The sequence below is a fragment of the Ruditapes philippinarum genome, unplaced genomic scaffold (genome assembly GCF_026571515.1).
Source record: "Ruditapes philippinarum isolate M1 unplaced genomic scaffold, ASM2657151v2 ctg8585_1_1_1_1, whole genome shotgun sequence".
Classification (NCBI taxonomy): domain Eukaryota; kingdom Metazoa; phylum Mollusca; class Bivalvia; order Venerida; family Veneridae; genus Ruditapes; species Ruditapes philippinarum.
This window is the reverse complement of record NW_026853204.1, coordinates 47,168-63,961: the sequence shown is the minus strand read 5'-3', so window position 1 is coordinate 63,961 and position 16,794 is coordinate 47,168. Positions and strand designations below refer to the sequence as shown.

The following is a 16,794-nucleotide window of genomic DNA, read 5'->3' as shown; positions in this document are numbered from 1 at the left end:
AAAACCCCCAAAAATGTTTCGTAATTTTGTTTTCATTGCTCCACTTTCACTAACATTATCGGCTCAGATGTAATACATTCTCAACTCAGTAACTCAGATTTATTTTTTAGTTTTCCGTTACTAAAAATTCTGAGATGAAATCTGTCATATAGTATTCGAATATTCTACTGCAACTAGGGTTTGTTGACTTTTCTATTAAAAAATTCTTTAGGTGGATTAAAAATCATTCATTGGTCTGAATGTAAACGTGTAGGAATACAGTAGAGGACAACATAAGGGAATCCAGTTTTTTTATTTTGATAAATTACCTTGTAATAACTTCAGCTGTTGTTTTTCGCTGCCTGATTTTTTCAGTCTGTATTGAAGAGGTTGCATATTTCATTCGTTAACTATTTTAATGATATCCGCTATCATTGTCTCTAACACTTGCACATTTTAAAGAACTGCACAGCTAGAAAAATATGAAACTTAAGATGACAGCCTCAGATTTCAATACCTGATCAAGTATCGGTTTTTAAATACTTTCTTATATAAATTGCGTCATTTAGGTAAACAATATATTATTTGATTATGTTAAATCATCCCCAAACATAGGACCATCAACAAGCAGGACACCAAACAGGACAGGGCACACGTGCAAAATCAAAACACAAAACAAACAAAAACGGTCGCGATGTCTACAAGGTAATTAAAATAAACATTAATTAAAAGACCTACAAGAGGATATGGGTGTAGGTTAAGGAGGCAAGAAAGACGGGGTGGGGTTGAATTGAAGAAAAAACTGGGGAAAAAAGGGAATACACATCGAAAACGAAATAACAAGAAGGGACACCAACGATTGAAATTGTTGAAAGTCGACTAACGAAATGTCTCAATGAGCGAGAATCCAAATATCTTAGTCATTAACAAATACGGATTTAAACAACAGATAAAACGAGTAAAATAACTGTAGTTTGTAAACACAATCATAATAAAGTTATCAACGTTTATATATATGAATTAAAGATGAAGTTAATATATCAAATCATTTAACAAAAAGACAGATTTTATATTGTTTTAGCGAAGAAATCGTTTCTAGTTATGGTTTCAAGGGCGGCATTTCTTACCTGTTCCAGAATAGTTGATTAGTTGACTTTATAACAAAGAAGGGAATAATCAAGCCAAAATACAGCTAGGTAACTCTCATTGATAAAGTTATTGCTCAAAATTATCTGTTAATAAAATATTTGTCCTTAACTTTTAGCAGTAAACAATTTTAAATATCAGTAATTATACAGTTACAAAATAATCTTCTAGCTTACAGAACGTCGATGGTTCTACTCAGGTGCCCTTCCGTGCATTATTTCAGGTCTTCTTCCACCACTAAAGCTGGAACGTCGCGATATGACCTATATGTGTCGATGTGACGTAAAACCCAAAACAAACAAAAAACAAAATAATCTCCCTAACAATTAGAATGAGCTCTTTAAAAGTCGTGTAATGTGGAATATTTATATCAATATTTCTATAATCATTAAACAAAATGCTACAAAACGATTTTAGTAACCATTTACATTTAATTAGAAGTAATCGACGTATAAATGTAAATATCCAGTTCAACAATTTCGGCTTTTCCCGTTCAGAAACATATCATAAATCATTACCGATGATAGCAGTGAAATAACTAGTCTTTTCTAAATGTTAGTTAAAATTCATAATATCTTAAGAAATTAATTTAAAATATTTGTCGACAAGCTACAATGAAAGTTATAGCTACAATGAGAGTTAGAATTATTAATCATTTATTTAATCGGTTGTTTTTATTTACAACTAATATGCCTCAGGCCTGCATAGCAATTAATTAAGCTGTTTCAAAACAGAAACAGAAACTAAAACTACAATACATTGTTTTCTTTCTTTGAAACAGTAAAGGATGTTTCTGATTACTCACTTATTTTATTTTTTTATAAAGTGAGTTTTTGGGGAGGCTATGCCGTCAAATCTTACTGCCGCGGTAATCAGGTCAAAAAATAGTACCTTGATTTTTTCTAAGCTGACTCATCACTCATCACAGACATTTACAATATGAAACTATTTTCATTCTTTAATTTCATATCTGCAATTTGTAAAGATAATAATTCTCTGAAAAATTCTTGATTTTTGTTTAAATCACTACTCCGTGACGTCATACTGCCGCGGTAATCAGGTTTAGGCATACGTACGTCTGTAATAAATAGTTCTGGTATGAAAACCCTTCAAAATAATAACTTTTATCAATATTTTTTTAACAAAAAGCATAAATGAAAATTTATAAGTAAATGCTTTAATTTAGTGGCAAATATTCTTTATTATTTTTGATAACAATTTTTCCAATTACTACGCAGCGACCAACTGTTTATGACGGGTCATTAACTAGAAACGTTGCAACACCGTATTCTCAATATCATGCATGTTCTTTTGTTGTTATAAACCATCAATAGTCCTTAATATTTTTTAAAGACAAATAATTGTAAACTGTCGCTTACATCAGAGACATGGATCATGCTTGCGTGATAACTAAGGAAAACTAACTTATTAGTACACCCAGGAGGCTGTACGCGGAAAACGCTCATAAACCGCTATATCATATAGCTGTTAGTAAATATTTTGCATACATTTAACTAAAAATTCACTGATGGTGATGAACATATAGTTTGAAAACATTATATTCTTGAACCATTATCGCCGAAAAAAAAAACTATTTAACTACAAAACCCCTAAGGACCCTCCGACAAAATTCCAGCACAATATTACATTTAACATTAGCAAAATAAAAAAAGCAATACTTATATTTTCATCTTACATAATTCATTAATCAAACTTTTAACATAAAAGTATCTTTTAAAAATATGTCTGGCAATTGACAGATCCCTACTCTGATCTTTTATTTGTATAGGAATAAATTTAAACTTGTGCTCTTTTGTTTAGGAATATTTTGTAGTGAAAGTCTTATATATTCACTAATCTCATAATAAGAATTAGGCAGGTCAGGGATTTATACAACCAGTTGTTTAGTTAACTATGCTCATTTTAATCCCAATAGAAACATTCAAATATTTGGGGTAAAAAAACTTGACCAAAGTACCTAGTAGTCGTTTACCTGGTGGTGATCCCATTAAACTGATTATAGATTCGAATTGATTAGAAAAGACAAATAGAAACATGTGTTTCCGTACAACAAAAATCGGAAGTAAAGTGAACAGTTAATTGACAGAAATATGTGGTCAAATATGTTTTAACAAGGAAATAATTATTTCAGAGAAAGACGCAAAGATCAGTATGACCCCGTATTGTGTAATTAGAAAGTTTATTCAATTCTAGGGCAACGCATCATAATTTGATAGTCCATGTGTAATAAAATTCAAATTTTCAATATAGATTATGAGATACATAAAAAATATTAAAGAATAAGAAGCTGTAATTAAAAAAAAACACAAAAAAAAAACAAAAAAAACTGCATACATATACAAATTACTTACAGTCGAGCATCGGGAAGTCATTAACATATCTTACGAAACTTTAATTTGAAAAAGATATTTGCGCGCGCTGAAGTGATTAATGTTTATTTGAAAAATAAAAAAAGAACTTATATGTTTGTGTTCTAAAAATAATCGTCGGCATAAGAGGAATTTCTTATTCATTTTACAACACTTGAAAAATTACTACAGAAAATGTGTTGTTGTTTTTTTGTTTTGTTTTCAACAAAAGTGTGTGTGTTTTAAGTTTATTTATACTCGGCGCCGGAATAACCATATGTCCGAGATTATAGCATCTGGGACGTCTTTTTCCAGCAGATTCCTCCTGGAAGCCCATTCTTCGTTCTTTGGTGGTAAAGGAGACGACAATACCGTCAAGGCATCAACTTTCTGACTGACGACAACAAAAAACGGCATCTATTAGCGCCAAAACCTCCAGAGTAAGTCACGACAGGTCAACCAATCACCTCTGGTACTTATGATGACTTGACTATGACCTTCCGTGTGCCTTCTCCGCGACGTGCACGCCTCTGGAGGGATTTGGAGAAGTTTCAACAAAAACTTCCAAAACACGCCATTTATAACACCATTCATAGCACTGACGGCTTCGATGTTCTCATCTATTTGCGGGAAATGGTCGACAGGGAAAACCCTACGTAATAACCGCACACCCTGTTAACAACAGATTTTCCGCAGTATATATTTCAAGCTAGTGGGGTTTAAAAATACACGTAGAATCTATCGATTAACTACCATAAGTTGGTTGAGTGTTGGCGGTAAAAAAAGAAGATATAACTTCCTGATCAATTTTCACTTAGGTTGATTCAGTTTTGAATAAGCTTTGCAGATATGTATTTTTCAAGAAATATTTAGCTTTAATATTATCCGACGCCGTCAGTAATGAAATGGGAATAATTTTCTGAAACGTGATTTTATTCGAGATTTGCTTCTGGAGAAGACAACCTTCTGTCCGTAGAGCATGAATATTAATACTCATCACAAGACAGTATCTTATTGATCTCAATTATGGTACATCTAAATGTGTATAATTTTTATGTTCAATAAATATGTTGCATCACTTGCAGTTGTTATTATCATTCAATAATATTAAAATGACATAAAGTATTTATGATGAACAGTCCTAGAATATTTTGATAAGGAACCGTCAGTTGTACAATGTTATTGTTATCTGATAATGAACAGTCGTCATACTTGCTGGTATGTCATTTATTATTGACAGTTTAGGTTTTTCAAAATTTGCATGATTAACAGTCCGAATGTAGACCTCAATGAAATGTTCTGGAATATTAACAAAATGAATAGTCAACCACATTAACCATATATATGAATGGTTGAACACAACAGTAAGGATAAATAGCGCAATGTGCGTATCTTTTTATTTTGGTAGCATATTTTAAGCAAAAAGAAAAGAAACTATAAGTCTGAAACATTCTCTCATAGCGTCCCCATCAGTACATTCAGTGCTTTGATTATATATGTATCGGCAGTTTATTGTTTGATGAATTTGAGTCTGACATATTGTTTAACTTATCTACTAGATTGACTAATGAATGTTTGTCATATAGTTTCAGAAAATATGACCCTATTCACACAAACACTTAAACTCTTACTTTTTTCAGACGCTTAAATATAAACAAAGATGATTTTAGCTAAATCGAAGTGAATATATGTTATGTTTGCCATAACAAAAATGGAAATAATGTAGCTGACGTCAACAGTGTTACAATTTGTAATAAAGTATTTAAAGGAAAATTATGACTCAGAATCGATTTTTTGTTAAATATTTGTTAACTGAAGCAATAAGCGCCGAGATCTTAAATACTTTGTCTTTAATGTAGAAGATAATGTAAACAAAAGTATTTTGACTTCCACACAAAATTATAAATCACTATAAATGACCAATAAGTAACATTTTGGAAACTATAAAAGTATACCAAAAATGATAAGCTTTAGTAAATAAAGATAAACGCATTTCAGGGGCATAATTGTATCTTATTACGTATGACGCATGCAAAATTTAATATTAAAATTATTGACAAGGTAGCTCACATTTTTATATAATGACGTCTCATGTATCATTTTAGTGATTAAAGTGTCCGGGCTCTGCCTTGCGCTCTGTCATGTTTTTGTTTGGGGTCCTCCTGGGCTCCTTGCCGCTGGGTCGTGTGGGGGTTGTTTTCATTGAACGATTCATTTCCTTGTTGATCTTGTTTATCATATTTTTATATTTTTCTGGTCCTTCGGGATCATTGATTCCAGCACTTTTAAGTGTCAAAAATTGTGCTAGGGGGCGTAAGTACACATGCATGTTGCATTTTTTCATTATCCGTCATGTACGAGGAATGATAATAAAACACACTTTGATTAGAAGAGGGGTGTGTCATTTAGACCAAATAGAGAAAGTTGAAACCTGATTTTATCTACCGGATCGTAACTCAGAATGAAACATGGGTCCATCACTTCGATCCAGAACCAAAACAAAAAAAAAGCATAGGGTGGAAGCACCAATGAAGAAATTTAAGAGGGTTCCATCAACAGGGAAGTTAATGGCTTCAATTTTTTGGGATGGCCAGGAGATAATCATGATGACTATCTTAAGCAAGGTCGTACCATAAACAGTACGTACTATGCAGACAAATTGAGATGTCTGCGTCAAGAGATCGCGCGTAGAAGGAGGGGAAAACTGACTCTAGGCGTTCTGCTCCTGCGCGACAATGCGCCAGCTCACACATCCCAAGTTGTGATGCAACTGACTGCAGCTTTGGAATTCTTCACCATCCCCTATATTCTCTGGACTTGGTTCCAATGACTTCTACCTATTTCCGAAACTTAAAACCAAGCTTCGTGGTAGACGTTTTGGAATCAATAAAGGTGTCATAGGCGGTCAATGAGTTCTTTGAGCACAGGTGGGCAAAGTGCATTGATGTAAATGGCGATTATATTAAAAATGTAAGACCTTTAGTTGGGTTTTCTGACTACCGGAAGTTCATCGGGCCAAGAACATTTTGATCTTTCCTCGTACAGACACAATCAAACCAAGTTTTGCAATTTTCTTTTAATGTTTTATAAATACTTCCAAGAGATCACACTTTCTCCAGATTTTTATACTTTACAACAGCAGGTGTTACGTTCTGTGTTGCTGCTATTAAAAGTTACCCGTACTTCACTTCAGTGTTGTATATGTTCTGGTCCTTTTAGTTAAACGCTTATGTTAGCGCGCTTTAACGCTATGTCCGGATGATCTCAAGTCTGCCCGTGTTGTTCCATTGTATAAAAAAAATAATAAGACTGAACCTGGTAATTATCGACCAGTGTCTATTTTAAGTGTAGTGTCCAAGGTCCTTGAGAGAATTATTTATGACCAAGTAGAGAGTTACTTATCAGAGAAAAACCTACTTTATACCCATCAGTCTGGTTTTAGACATAGATATTCTACTGACACTTGCCTTTTACACCTTACAGATTTCATTAAATTTGAAATGGATAAAGGTAATTATGTTGGTATGGTCCTTTTAGATTTACAAAAGGCGTTCGACACTGTCGATCATGATATTTTACTCATGAAACTTGATGCTATGGGGTTTTCTAGTGATGTTATTCACTGGTTTAGGTCTTACTTATCTAGCCGTACACAAATGGTCAATGTCTCCGGTGTACTTTCATCTAGCGCCAATGTAACTTGTAGGGTACCCCAAGGTTCGATCCTTGGCCCTCTCCTATTCTTGATTTATGTAAATGATATGGAGGCTGTGGTTCGTAATAAATTGCTTCTATATGCTGATGACTCAGGTATTTTAGTATCAGGTAAAGATATCCAGTATATTACCTCTCAGCTTACTGATGATCTCAGCAGTGTGAGTAAGTGGCTCACTGATAATAAACTTTCCTTACATCTTGGAAAGACAGAGTCTATTTTATTTGCGTCTAAACCAAGACTTAGGTCATGTGATCAACTAAATATTGTATGTAATGGTACTACAATAACATCCACCAAATCTGTTAAATACTTAGGTGCTGACCTAGATCAATGTCTATCTGGTGAGTCTATAGCCAACCAGGTAATTAAGAAGGCCAATGCAAAACTTAAGTTTTTATATAGAAAAAAGTTCATTTTTAAATAGATATACTAAACAACTTTTAGTTTCTTCATTAATACCAATGTCATTTTGATTATGCGTGTGCCTCCTGGTATTTAGGGTTGAGTCAAAATCTAAAAAATAGACTTCAGGCCACACAGAATAAGTTGGTGAGATTTATACTTAATCTCAGTCCCCGTACTCATATAGGGAGGGCTCATTTTGAGGAAGTTGGTTGGTTACCAGTACATCTGAGGGTAAATTTCCTTATTCTTGGTCATGTACATAAGATACATAACAATAGTGCACCTAGTTATTTAAATGAGCATTTTCAAATTGCAAATGTACACTCTTACTCCACTCGATTTAGAGATAGTAACAGTTATTCTATTCCAAGAGTTAAGGGTTTCGGTAAGAAAACATTTGTATTTAATGGTTGTCAGGAATGGAACAGGTTACCAACACATCTTAGGTTCATAGCAAGTCGTGATAATTTTAAAAAAATCTCTTAAGGAACATTTTATGCAATCAATATCTGTTTAGTCATTTTAATCTAGTCATCTTACCTAGTTTTTATTTATATATTTTTTATGTTTAGTGCATATTTTAGTAGTACCTATTCATTGTCAAACATATCTGTCATAATAATTATGATTATAATACATGTGTGATAAATTTTGTGATGGAAATACTTATGTGCAATAATTGATATAAGAAATTGTTATTGAATAATTTATGTGCAATACTTAAAAATTAGTAAATATTTTGCCTTTCTGGTGTCATATGATCAATTCTAAGGACCACAATGGAAATAAGTCGGCTTATGCCTTCTTTTTGTGTCATCCTTGGTATTGAATATATGGCATCAACACATGCACTTTCATGTTTACATGTATCTCTTGATGTTGACATTGAATTTGTAGTTGTTTTATGACATGTATTTTTTACCAGAATAAAACTATCTATCTATCTATCTTTAGGAAATAGGTATAAATTCTGATTAATTACAAAGCATTTGAAAAAACCGTGTACATGTATTGTTATACTATAATGCACGAAGAATCAATGGTTGGTGGTTAAATTTGTTTTCGCTTCAGAGTTTCAAAAGAAACGTTCTTTAAATGCTTGTTTCACGCTTACCTTACAGAAAATTCAAATATTGCTGTGTTTCTTCCACAACTTACGAAGTTTTACATATATAATAATTATAATGTGTAAACGTATAAGTATAAATAAAGTGTTTGGGATTTTAAAATGAATATTACGCGTGGATAGTAAAGAGAGAAAGTAATTTTCGTTTCGTGGCTACAATAGGGATAAATTATGTGAACAAAAATGACTTTTTATTCACTGATTTAAATGATATCAATATTGTGCAGTTAACTTTTTATTACCAGAACAACCAAGGAAGCATACTGAAAATGATTGTATTAAAGTACGTGAAATATGATAAAAAAGGAAAGGCGACGTCCAATGCACGCAACCCACGACCCAGCAACAAGAACCAGTGGCACGGAGACAAGGAGACCCCAAACAAAAACAGGACAAGGCGCATGACATATAACATAGTAAGGGTTCACGGAAAGTTGAACAAGTGTATGAAACGTATCGGGGAAGTTGCCTCAGAACATCAGATCCCCTTTCAAAATTCCATTTTATTTAGTTCCACTAAATTGTTTTCTCGTTTAGGGCAAAAGCATTCTTTTACTTGGGGACCATACGCCGCTTTTTAATGGAATGACACTACTGTGTCACATTGAAGGTTCCATCATAACCGCCATATGAACACATCTGCGGATTTTTCTAAATTCAAAATTTCACCATTTTTTGTATTTTAATGTTGAATTCTGCTTAAACTGGTGCTAGGGGGCGTGTACGGTAACTTGCACCTTCCAGTACCGTCCATGAACAGGCTCAATCAAACCGAGTCTGCAGTATTGTACAATTGTGCCTTATTGGGCTTTCTTTGGGGATTCTGTTTTTCTCTATTTCATCAGTGAACAGAACGGACTGTTGCATAGTCTACCGTGTTCCATAGACCATTCCAAATGGACCTGGCGATGTCGACGCGTCAGGCAGATACGTATGCAAGGTCTTCTCGACCGCAAACTACGTTCATGCAGACTTCTACGTACCGTCTGCGTGGAAACAAGGACCCACGCAGCATTAGCAAGGTCATCTTGAGAAAACCTTGCACGACGTGCCTAAACGAACAAAAACCGATCCTGAGCTGGTGTTGTGACCCTTCGCCGACCTCCAGCATGCCTCCTGGCGGCGGGTGTACCATGTAGCCGGTATCTCTCCCAGGCTCAGGTGATGTCGGTATTGTGAACACCAAGCGCCGCACCAACCTGGCGGAAGATGGCCCCCTGCTGCACCATCCCTACAGCCCTCAGTAAAAATCTGGAAACAAAGTGATCACCTGTACAATCAGGGATGTTTTATTTCCGGTAATTAAAGATCGATCAGCAAATTCTTGTTGTCCTTGTGGTATTTTGGTTCTTTCTATTCGGTTATTTTCTTATTGGGTGGGTCCAGTATTCCTCTCTTGAATACTGTTTAATCAACCCTAGGATATGTGGCCTGCTTTTTAAAGTTGTCTTTAGACGTATTATCTGCGATATGCAGGCTTCATAATCTGTAATCCCCTTTCAAAATTCCATTTTATTTAGTTTCGCCCATTGTTTTCTCGTTTAGGGCACATGATTATTTTTTACTAGGGGACCATATGCCGTTTTTCATGGAATGGCACTTACGTGTCACATTGGATGTTCCATGATAACCGCCATATGAACACATCTTCGGATGTTTCAAAATTCAAAATTGTACCAGTTCATGTTAAATGATGAATTCTGCTTAAGCCGGTGCTAGGGGCGTGGACGGTAGTTTGCATTTAACATACCGTTCATGATCAGGCTCAATCAAACCGAGCCTGCAACATTTTCAATTATGCCCTGTTGGGCCTTCTTTAGGGATTCTTATTTTTCTCTATTTTTGGGATATTGTCTGAATATATTGTAACGGAATGAATCATATTTATATAAATATAAAACTTTTAATAGTCTGCAACTCTCTCGGGGAATTTTCCTTTTAACAGCGTACTTTAATATATTAAATTCGCCTCTTTTAGAACAGATTGAAGATATTTTATATTTCCATTACGTACATTTATATAACAATTTTAGCTATAATTTTTATTGTATACCTTATAACTGTGCACGCATACCCAGTTTGAACCCCAAGATAGAAATGTGGGAACATTATTATTTACATACAATGTTGTCATAAATATCTACGTTCGTTGTTCACTGGTAGAAATAACTTGAGAACACTCCCGGACTTCAGCATCAACGGTAACGCATCAAAATGTTTCTTTCCACAACTTTATCTCTAAAGATCCAAACATTGATATATTTTCTATTCTGAATATTCGTAAACGTAAATCCCGATCTCACGGAGTACGTAGAAATGGCAACATCAAACGTAAATCTAAAATTACCCTGTCTGTCACCGACTTAAATGTTATCTTAAAAAACTCTGGTAAACATGCAATGTTATCACGTCTTACTTCCCTTTCATTATCATCTCTGAAAATCTTAGACGTGGAGGCAGATAATATAGTTATTCAAATAGATCCTTTATATACAGCAGCTTATTCTTATTCAAAGTTATACTCAGCACGTCTTAAGACCTCATATCGACAACACTTCTGACCACAACAGGCATTTCCTAAAAGTAACCTTTCTTAATAAAAGGTATCGATTTTCATCGATTTACCAAGTATTTTTCGTGATAAACGTGTCACTAATTCAGTTCCTTTATACTTCAAAAACTCCGAGATACCAATTATTTGCTATAAATATAAGAAACCTGTTAGAAATATCATATTTAATTACAACAAAGTGGTTTCTGACTTAGATATTCAGTCTAATACTCCAACAACTTGAGACTGCAATACTTCTAAATTCTGTTATTCAGATTTTGGCCATATAATCACTGGTAATTTTGATATAATTACAGACAAAAGAATTCGTAACTTATTCTTGAAAGGACTAAATACAGAATTCCTTCTGAGATTGATTTTAATGCTTGTCGTGGTCAGATTGCTGAATCTATAGAGGATTTTTCGGTCAAATGGTGTCGCCGTGAAAATGCGGATAGTAATGCTCTAGTTACATGGAAACGTAACATCTTTAAAATTATTGATTCACGTATTAATTTTTTATCGTGGAAATGAACATCTTTTTGCCACCTAAACCAAGACTTACTTTAAGACATCTGAAAAAAGATATTCTAGCTTTTCATTCAAAATTTGTTTTGGTGCCAGCGGACACAGGCGGCTAATAATATTATAATTGTTTGACGAATCCATTACATTAACGTTTTGCATAAGGAACTAAATAGCACTAATGCGTATTCTAAAACCTCTGCCTCCGAAAAAGACATTGTAAACAATCATATTACTAATATTTCCAATCTTAAAGTCCAAATTAATGAAAAAGAACTCAAACTTCCTATTATGTATTGGATTCCTAAATTACATAAAAAACCTACAAAGCCAGATTTATTGCTAACTCTACATCTTGCACTACAAGTAAACTTTTCTATTTTTATTAACGTCTTGTTTGACTGCCATTAAAACACATGTAATTAGATATTTGTGATAAAGTCTATGAAAACACAGGCAAACATCTCTTTTGGTCAATTAAAAATTCTGGTGAAATCTTGGATAAATTCAAAATTAATAACTTTCAAGCTTCAACTGTCAGTACATACGATTTTTCTACACTTTATACAACTTTGCCACATAAATTAATCAATGATAAACTAATTTTCCCTAATTCAGAAAACTTTTGCACGGGAAAAAGTTACCTTTCTAGCATGTAATTCTAACAAAGCTTTTTTTACTAACGGTATTGTTAAACATTATACTATGTGGACCTGTGACGAAGTTTGTAGAGCACTCTCTTTTCTTTTAGACAACATTTATGTCAGGTTTGGTAATACCCTATTTAAACAGATCATAGGAATTCCTATGGGTACTAAATTGTGCACCCCTGGTCGCCGATTTGTTTTTGTACTGCTATGAAAGAGACTTTATGTTGAGTCTCTCTGAAGAGAAACAACAAGATGTTATAGTCGCATTTAATAATACTTCCAGATACCTTGATGATATTTTTTAATTTAGATAATCCTTATTTTGATCAAATGGTGTCTGACATTTATCCGCATGAACTACAACTTAATAAAACGAACTCTTGAAATTTTAGTACATCATTTTTGGATCTTCATATTACTATCAATAACAAATTCTATTCACAAGAAAATTTATGATAAAAGAGATGACTTTGACTTTTGTATAGTTAATTATCCACATTTGGATGGAGACGTACCCCATGCAACATCCTACGGGTTTATGTTTCTCAGTTAATTAGATTTGCTAGAGCTTGTAACAACGTAAAGGATTTCAACGAGCGGAATATTTTTATTACCAGCAAGCTTCTAAAACAGGGCTACCGCTATCATAAATTACGGAAATATTTTTACTAAATTTTACAATCGTAACTTTGATTTAATTTCTAAATTCAATAGTGATTTAAAAACTCTTCTGCGACAAGGGATTAGCCAGCCTGGTTTTTATGGCGATGTGGTTTACAAAACTTCGTAAGATTTTGGGTCATGGTAATTTTTCTGCTGTTTTTACTAAAATCATTAAACGTTTTTATTAAAAGAGGTTATGACCCTACTTTTTTAAGAAAATACGCATTTTTGTTTTCAACCCCTTTTTACATTGGACACTCCCTTTTCCTTTTTTGATTGCATCTAAACCGGAAACCAAGGGGGGAGACCCCTATAGGATTTTCCGTTAAACCCTTTTGGGCTGAATTGTTTTGTTGTCTTCTCCCTTCCTTCGTCGGGCCCTTTTAGGGGCTTTTTGGTTTTTTTCCTTTAAACCCTTGTTTTTTTTCCCTGGTCCTTTTTCCTTTTTTTTTTTAATTGGTTTTTTTTTTTTCCCCTCCCCAAAATGCCATTTTAGTTTTTTAAACTTATTTCCCCTTTTTGTAACCAATGAAAACTGTTAAAAATTTTCCACTTGGCGGGGATTCTTTTATTTACCCCTGTCCCTTTTAAGGGAAACATGGGGGGCCGTTTAAAGAGGGTTTTGGTGCCCTTTAAACCCGGGTTTAAAAAACCCCCCCCCACCCCAAGCATTATTATGCTGCGACCTTTTAAAGGGGCGCCCCACTGTGTTCCTCAGATGAAATGTCTATGTTGTTTCTTTACTTTTTTTGGGTGGACACTTTTGTTTTGTGCCCCTTTGCTTTTTTCCTCGTCTCCCGGTGTATTTCCCCATTCCCCTCTATTTTTTTAAATTTTTTTAAATTCCCCCCCCCTTCCCCCGGGCTCCTGCCCCCCCCCCTTTGGGGGGCCTATTTTTATTTTTTTTAAAAATTCTAATAATTAAAAATTTTTTTATTTTTTATTTGAAAAAGGTTTGTTCCCCTTTCCTTTTTATGTTGGGGTCCCCCGGGGCTCCTTGCATTTTGGTTTTTTGGGGCTGGGTCATATGGGGTTTGGGTTTCATTGAACCCCCCGCTTTCCTTGTTGATCTTGTTTTTCATATTTTAGTTACTAAGTGTAAAAGATAATGACATACAAGAAATAAATTCTGAACATCTTAAATGTTTAATACATTTAAGACACCTAAACCTCAATGGAAATATAATAACATTATTACCGAACAATTTCTTGTCAGCTTTGCTGAATATCGAGTCAATTGAAATAATGATACCGGGAACGAGATCTTTAATAGTGGAACCATTTGCCTTTAACTCGTCCTCACTCTTGTCACTTACACTACAATATCGTTACTCTGCTTTGTATGTTTTCCAGTCCTTGAATCAGACATTCAAGCTTTTGCTTAAGCTTGTTAAAATAAACATAGACGGAATTTCTATCTCGCGGTTAAGCAACAAAGAGATCGTTGGATTTTTTTCGCCGCTTCATACATTGAGACAACTGCAATGATTTAATTGTCTGATTTCGTGGGATCCAAAAATTATTTTGAACCTAATGAAACATTTAAGTAGAATTGACCTTCGGTCAAATATGATATCAAAATTAAGTAGTGAAACATTCAATGATAAGAAGAGCCTAAGATACTTGAACCTACGGTTTAACCAACTTGGTCATATAGATTCTACAGTTTTACCGATTTCTCTCCTTAATAAGTTGCACCATTTAGACATCAGCAAGAACCCATTTGTCTGTGACTGTAACCTGGAATGGTTTATTGCTTGGTTGCAATCAACACATAAACATGGAACGATTTTAAGATACACTATAGATTATATATGCAACCTTCCAAAAGAAAAAACGAGAAAGCGACTCTCTGACGTATCATTTACGTACAGAGAATGTCATCCCTGGAACACGTGGCTTTGGGTCGCTATCATTGCATCACCTTGTGTTATTGTAATTTGCATTATCATCATAGTTGTATATAGGAATCGATCGAACATTAAATATTATATCTATTTAATGCGAAAAAGACGAAACTACCAGTTAATTGAGGGAAATGATTTTGTATATGACGCTTTTGTTGGTTATGAATCGGTGGATTCAGCCTGGGTAAGCCGTCGACTGTTACCAGTACTAGAGGAAGAAATTGGCCTGAAATTATGCATTCATGAGAGAGATTTTCAGCTTGGTGTGTTTATAAACGACAATATTGTTACAAATATGGACAAAAGTAGGAAAGTAATACTTGTTCTTACCAATGCCTTTGCACGAAGCGGATGGTGTATGTTTGAATTGAAAATTGCACATTCTAATCAGATTGAAGAGGAAACAGAATTAGTGGTCATTTTGTTGGAGAAAATTGATGGACGAAATATGAATCATGCCTTGAAATGTCTTTTTGATTCAACAACGTACATTGAATGGACAGAGGGTTTGGTTGGTCAGGACTTGTTTTGGGAGCAATTGAAGACTGTTCTTGTAAAAAATGACAGTGTTTCTACTGCATGAACATATTTAAACAACCTTTTAAAGATAGTCATTGATTTTATCGATTTAATCGATTGTCATGTAGTCATTGCTGAGGGATCTTCCTTTTCCCGTATCTTATCTGTTTACCTTTAAAATAGAACTGTCGCACTTTCTTTTCTATTGCACAGATTGCATCTTCAACAATGTTGATCAGTGATGATAAAACATTTTCTCATTAAGCACAGGATATTTTATAATTAAACAATGTTTACTTACTGTGTAAAATGTTTGTGTTATACATGATACGTTCTTCCATAACCAGATTTAATATTCGCCGGATTGTCCGTTCGTTCGTGTGTCCGCTCAGACAGTAATAATGTGGCTAGAGGGACAATAGGTAACTGTTCTTTCTCTTTGATGTCATTCTTATGTGGCTATTTTCTTTTGTGTGGCTATAAAACAATAGAGAGAAAAATTGAGTAGCCGAATTATTACTGTACCATTAGAACATCCATACGTATGTCCGTCCGTATGACCATCCCTCCGTCCGTATTTTCTTGTCAGTTACATAACTATGAAACTACAAGGGGTATCAACCAGAAACTATGAAAGCAGATAGATCTCATTATTATTATTATGTTAAAGAGCAATGCTCAAGAACCGCAACTCTGACATGCCTTATTTTCGAGTTATTGACATTTTTCCATTTTTTAACTTTGAATTTTGTCCGAGAAATAACGTTGGAACTACAAGAGTTATCGAAATTAAACTTAGTAGGTAGATAAATCTAATTGAGTTAAATTGCAATGCATAAGAAATGGTCAGTTTAAAATTCTATATACATGTACTTTCTTCATTGCATATTTAAACAAATTTAAACTTTTCCTGCAACTACCCATAACAATATCTTTATTCTGGCTTTGGAAAACACTTTTTCTATGTGTCCAAAACCTATCCGAAGAACATCAGCCGACCGACTCTTGTATTACAAACGTGATAAAGACAACAAAATGTGTATTTGATTAAAATGCAATAAATATAACTGTCGATTTTTCTTTTATATTGCACACATTTATCTATCTACCTTATTTAGTGAATCTTCTACAATGTAAATCAATGATGGTAAAATATTTTCTATTATTAACCATCACAATGTTAGCATTAACGATATTTGTCGACAAAATTAACGACTTGATTAAAATGTTATAAAC

At 33.9% G+C, this 16,794-nt stretch overlaps 1 protein-coding gene across 1 annotated transcript; it reads left to right on the top strand.

Annotated features, from left to right (window-relative positions):
* The first annotated feature begins 14,612 nt into the window (after positions 1 to 14,612).
* LOC132736090 (toll-like receptor 4) lies at positions 14,613 to 15,622 on the top strand. The gene has a single exon (XM_060723165.1). It carries the CDS (start codon positions 14,666 to 14,668, stop codon positions 15,620 to 15,622), a length of 957 nt encoding a protein of 318 aa, XP_060579148.1. The 5' UTR covers positions 14,613 to 14,665.
* Positions 15,623 to 16,794: the final 1,172 nt, after the last annotated feature.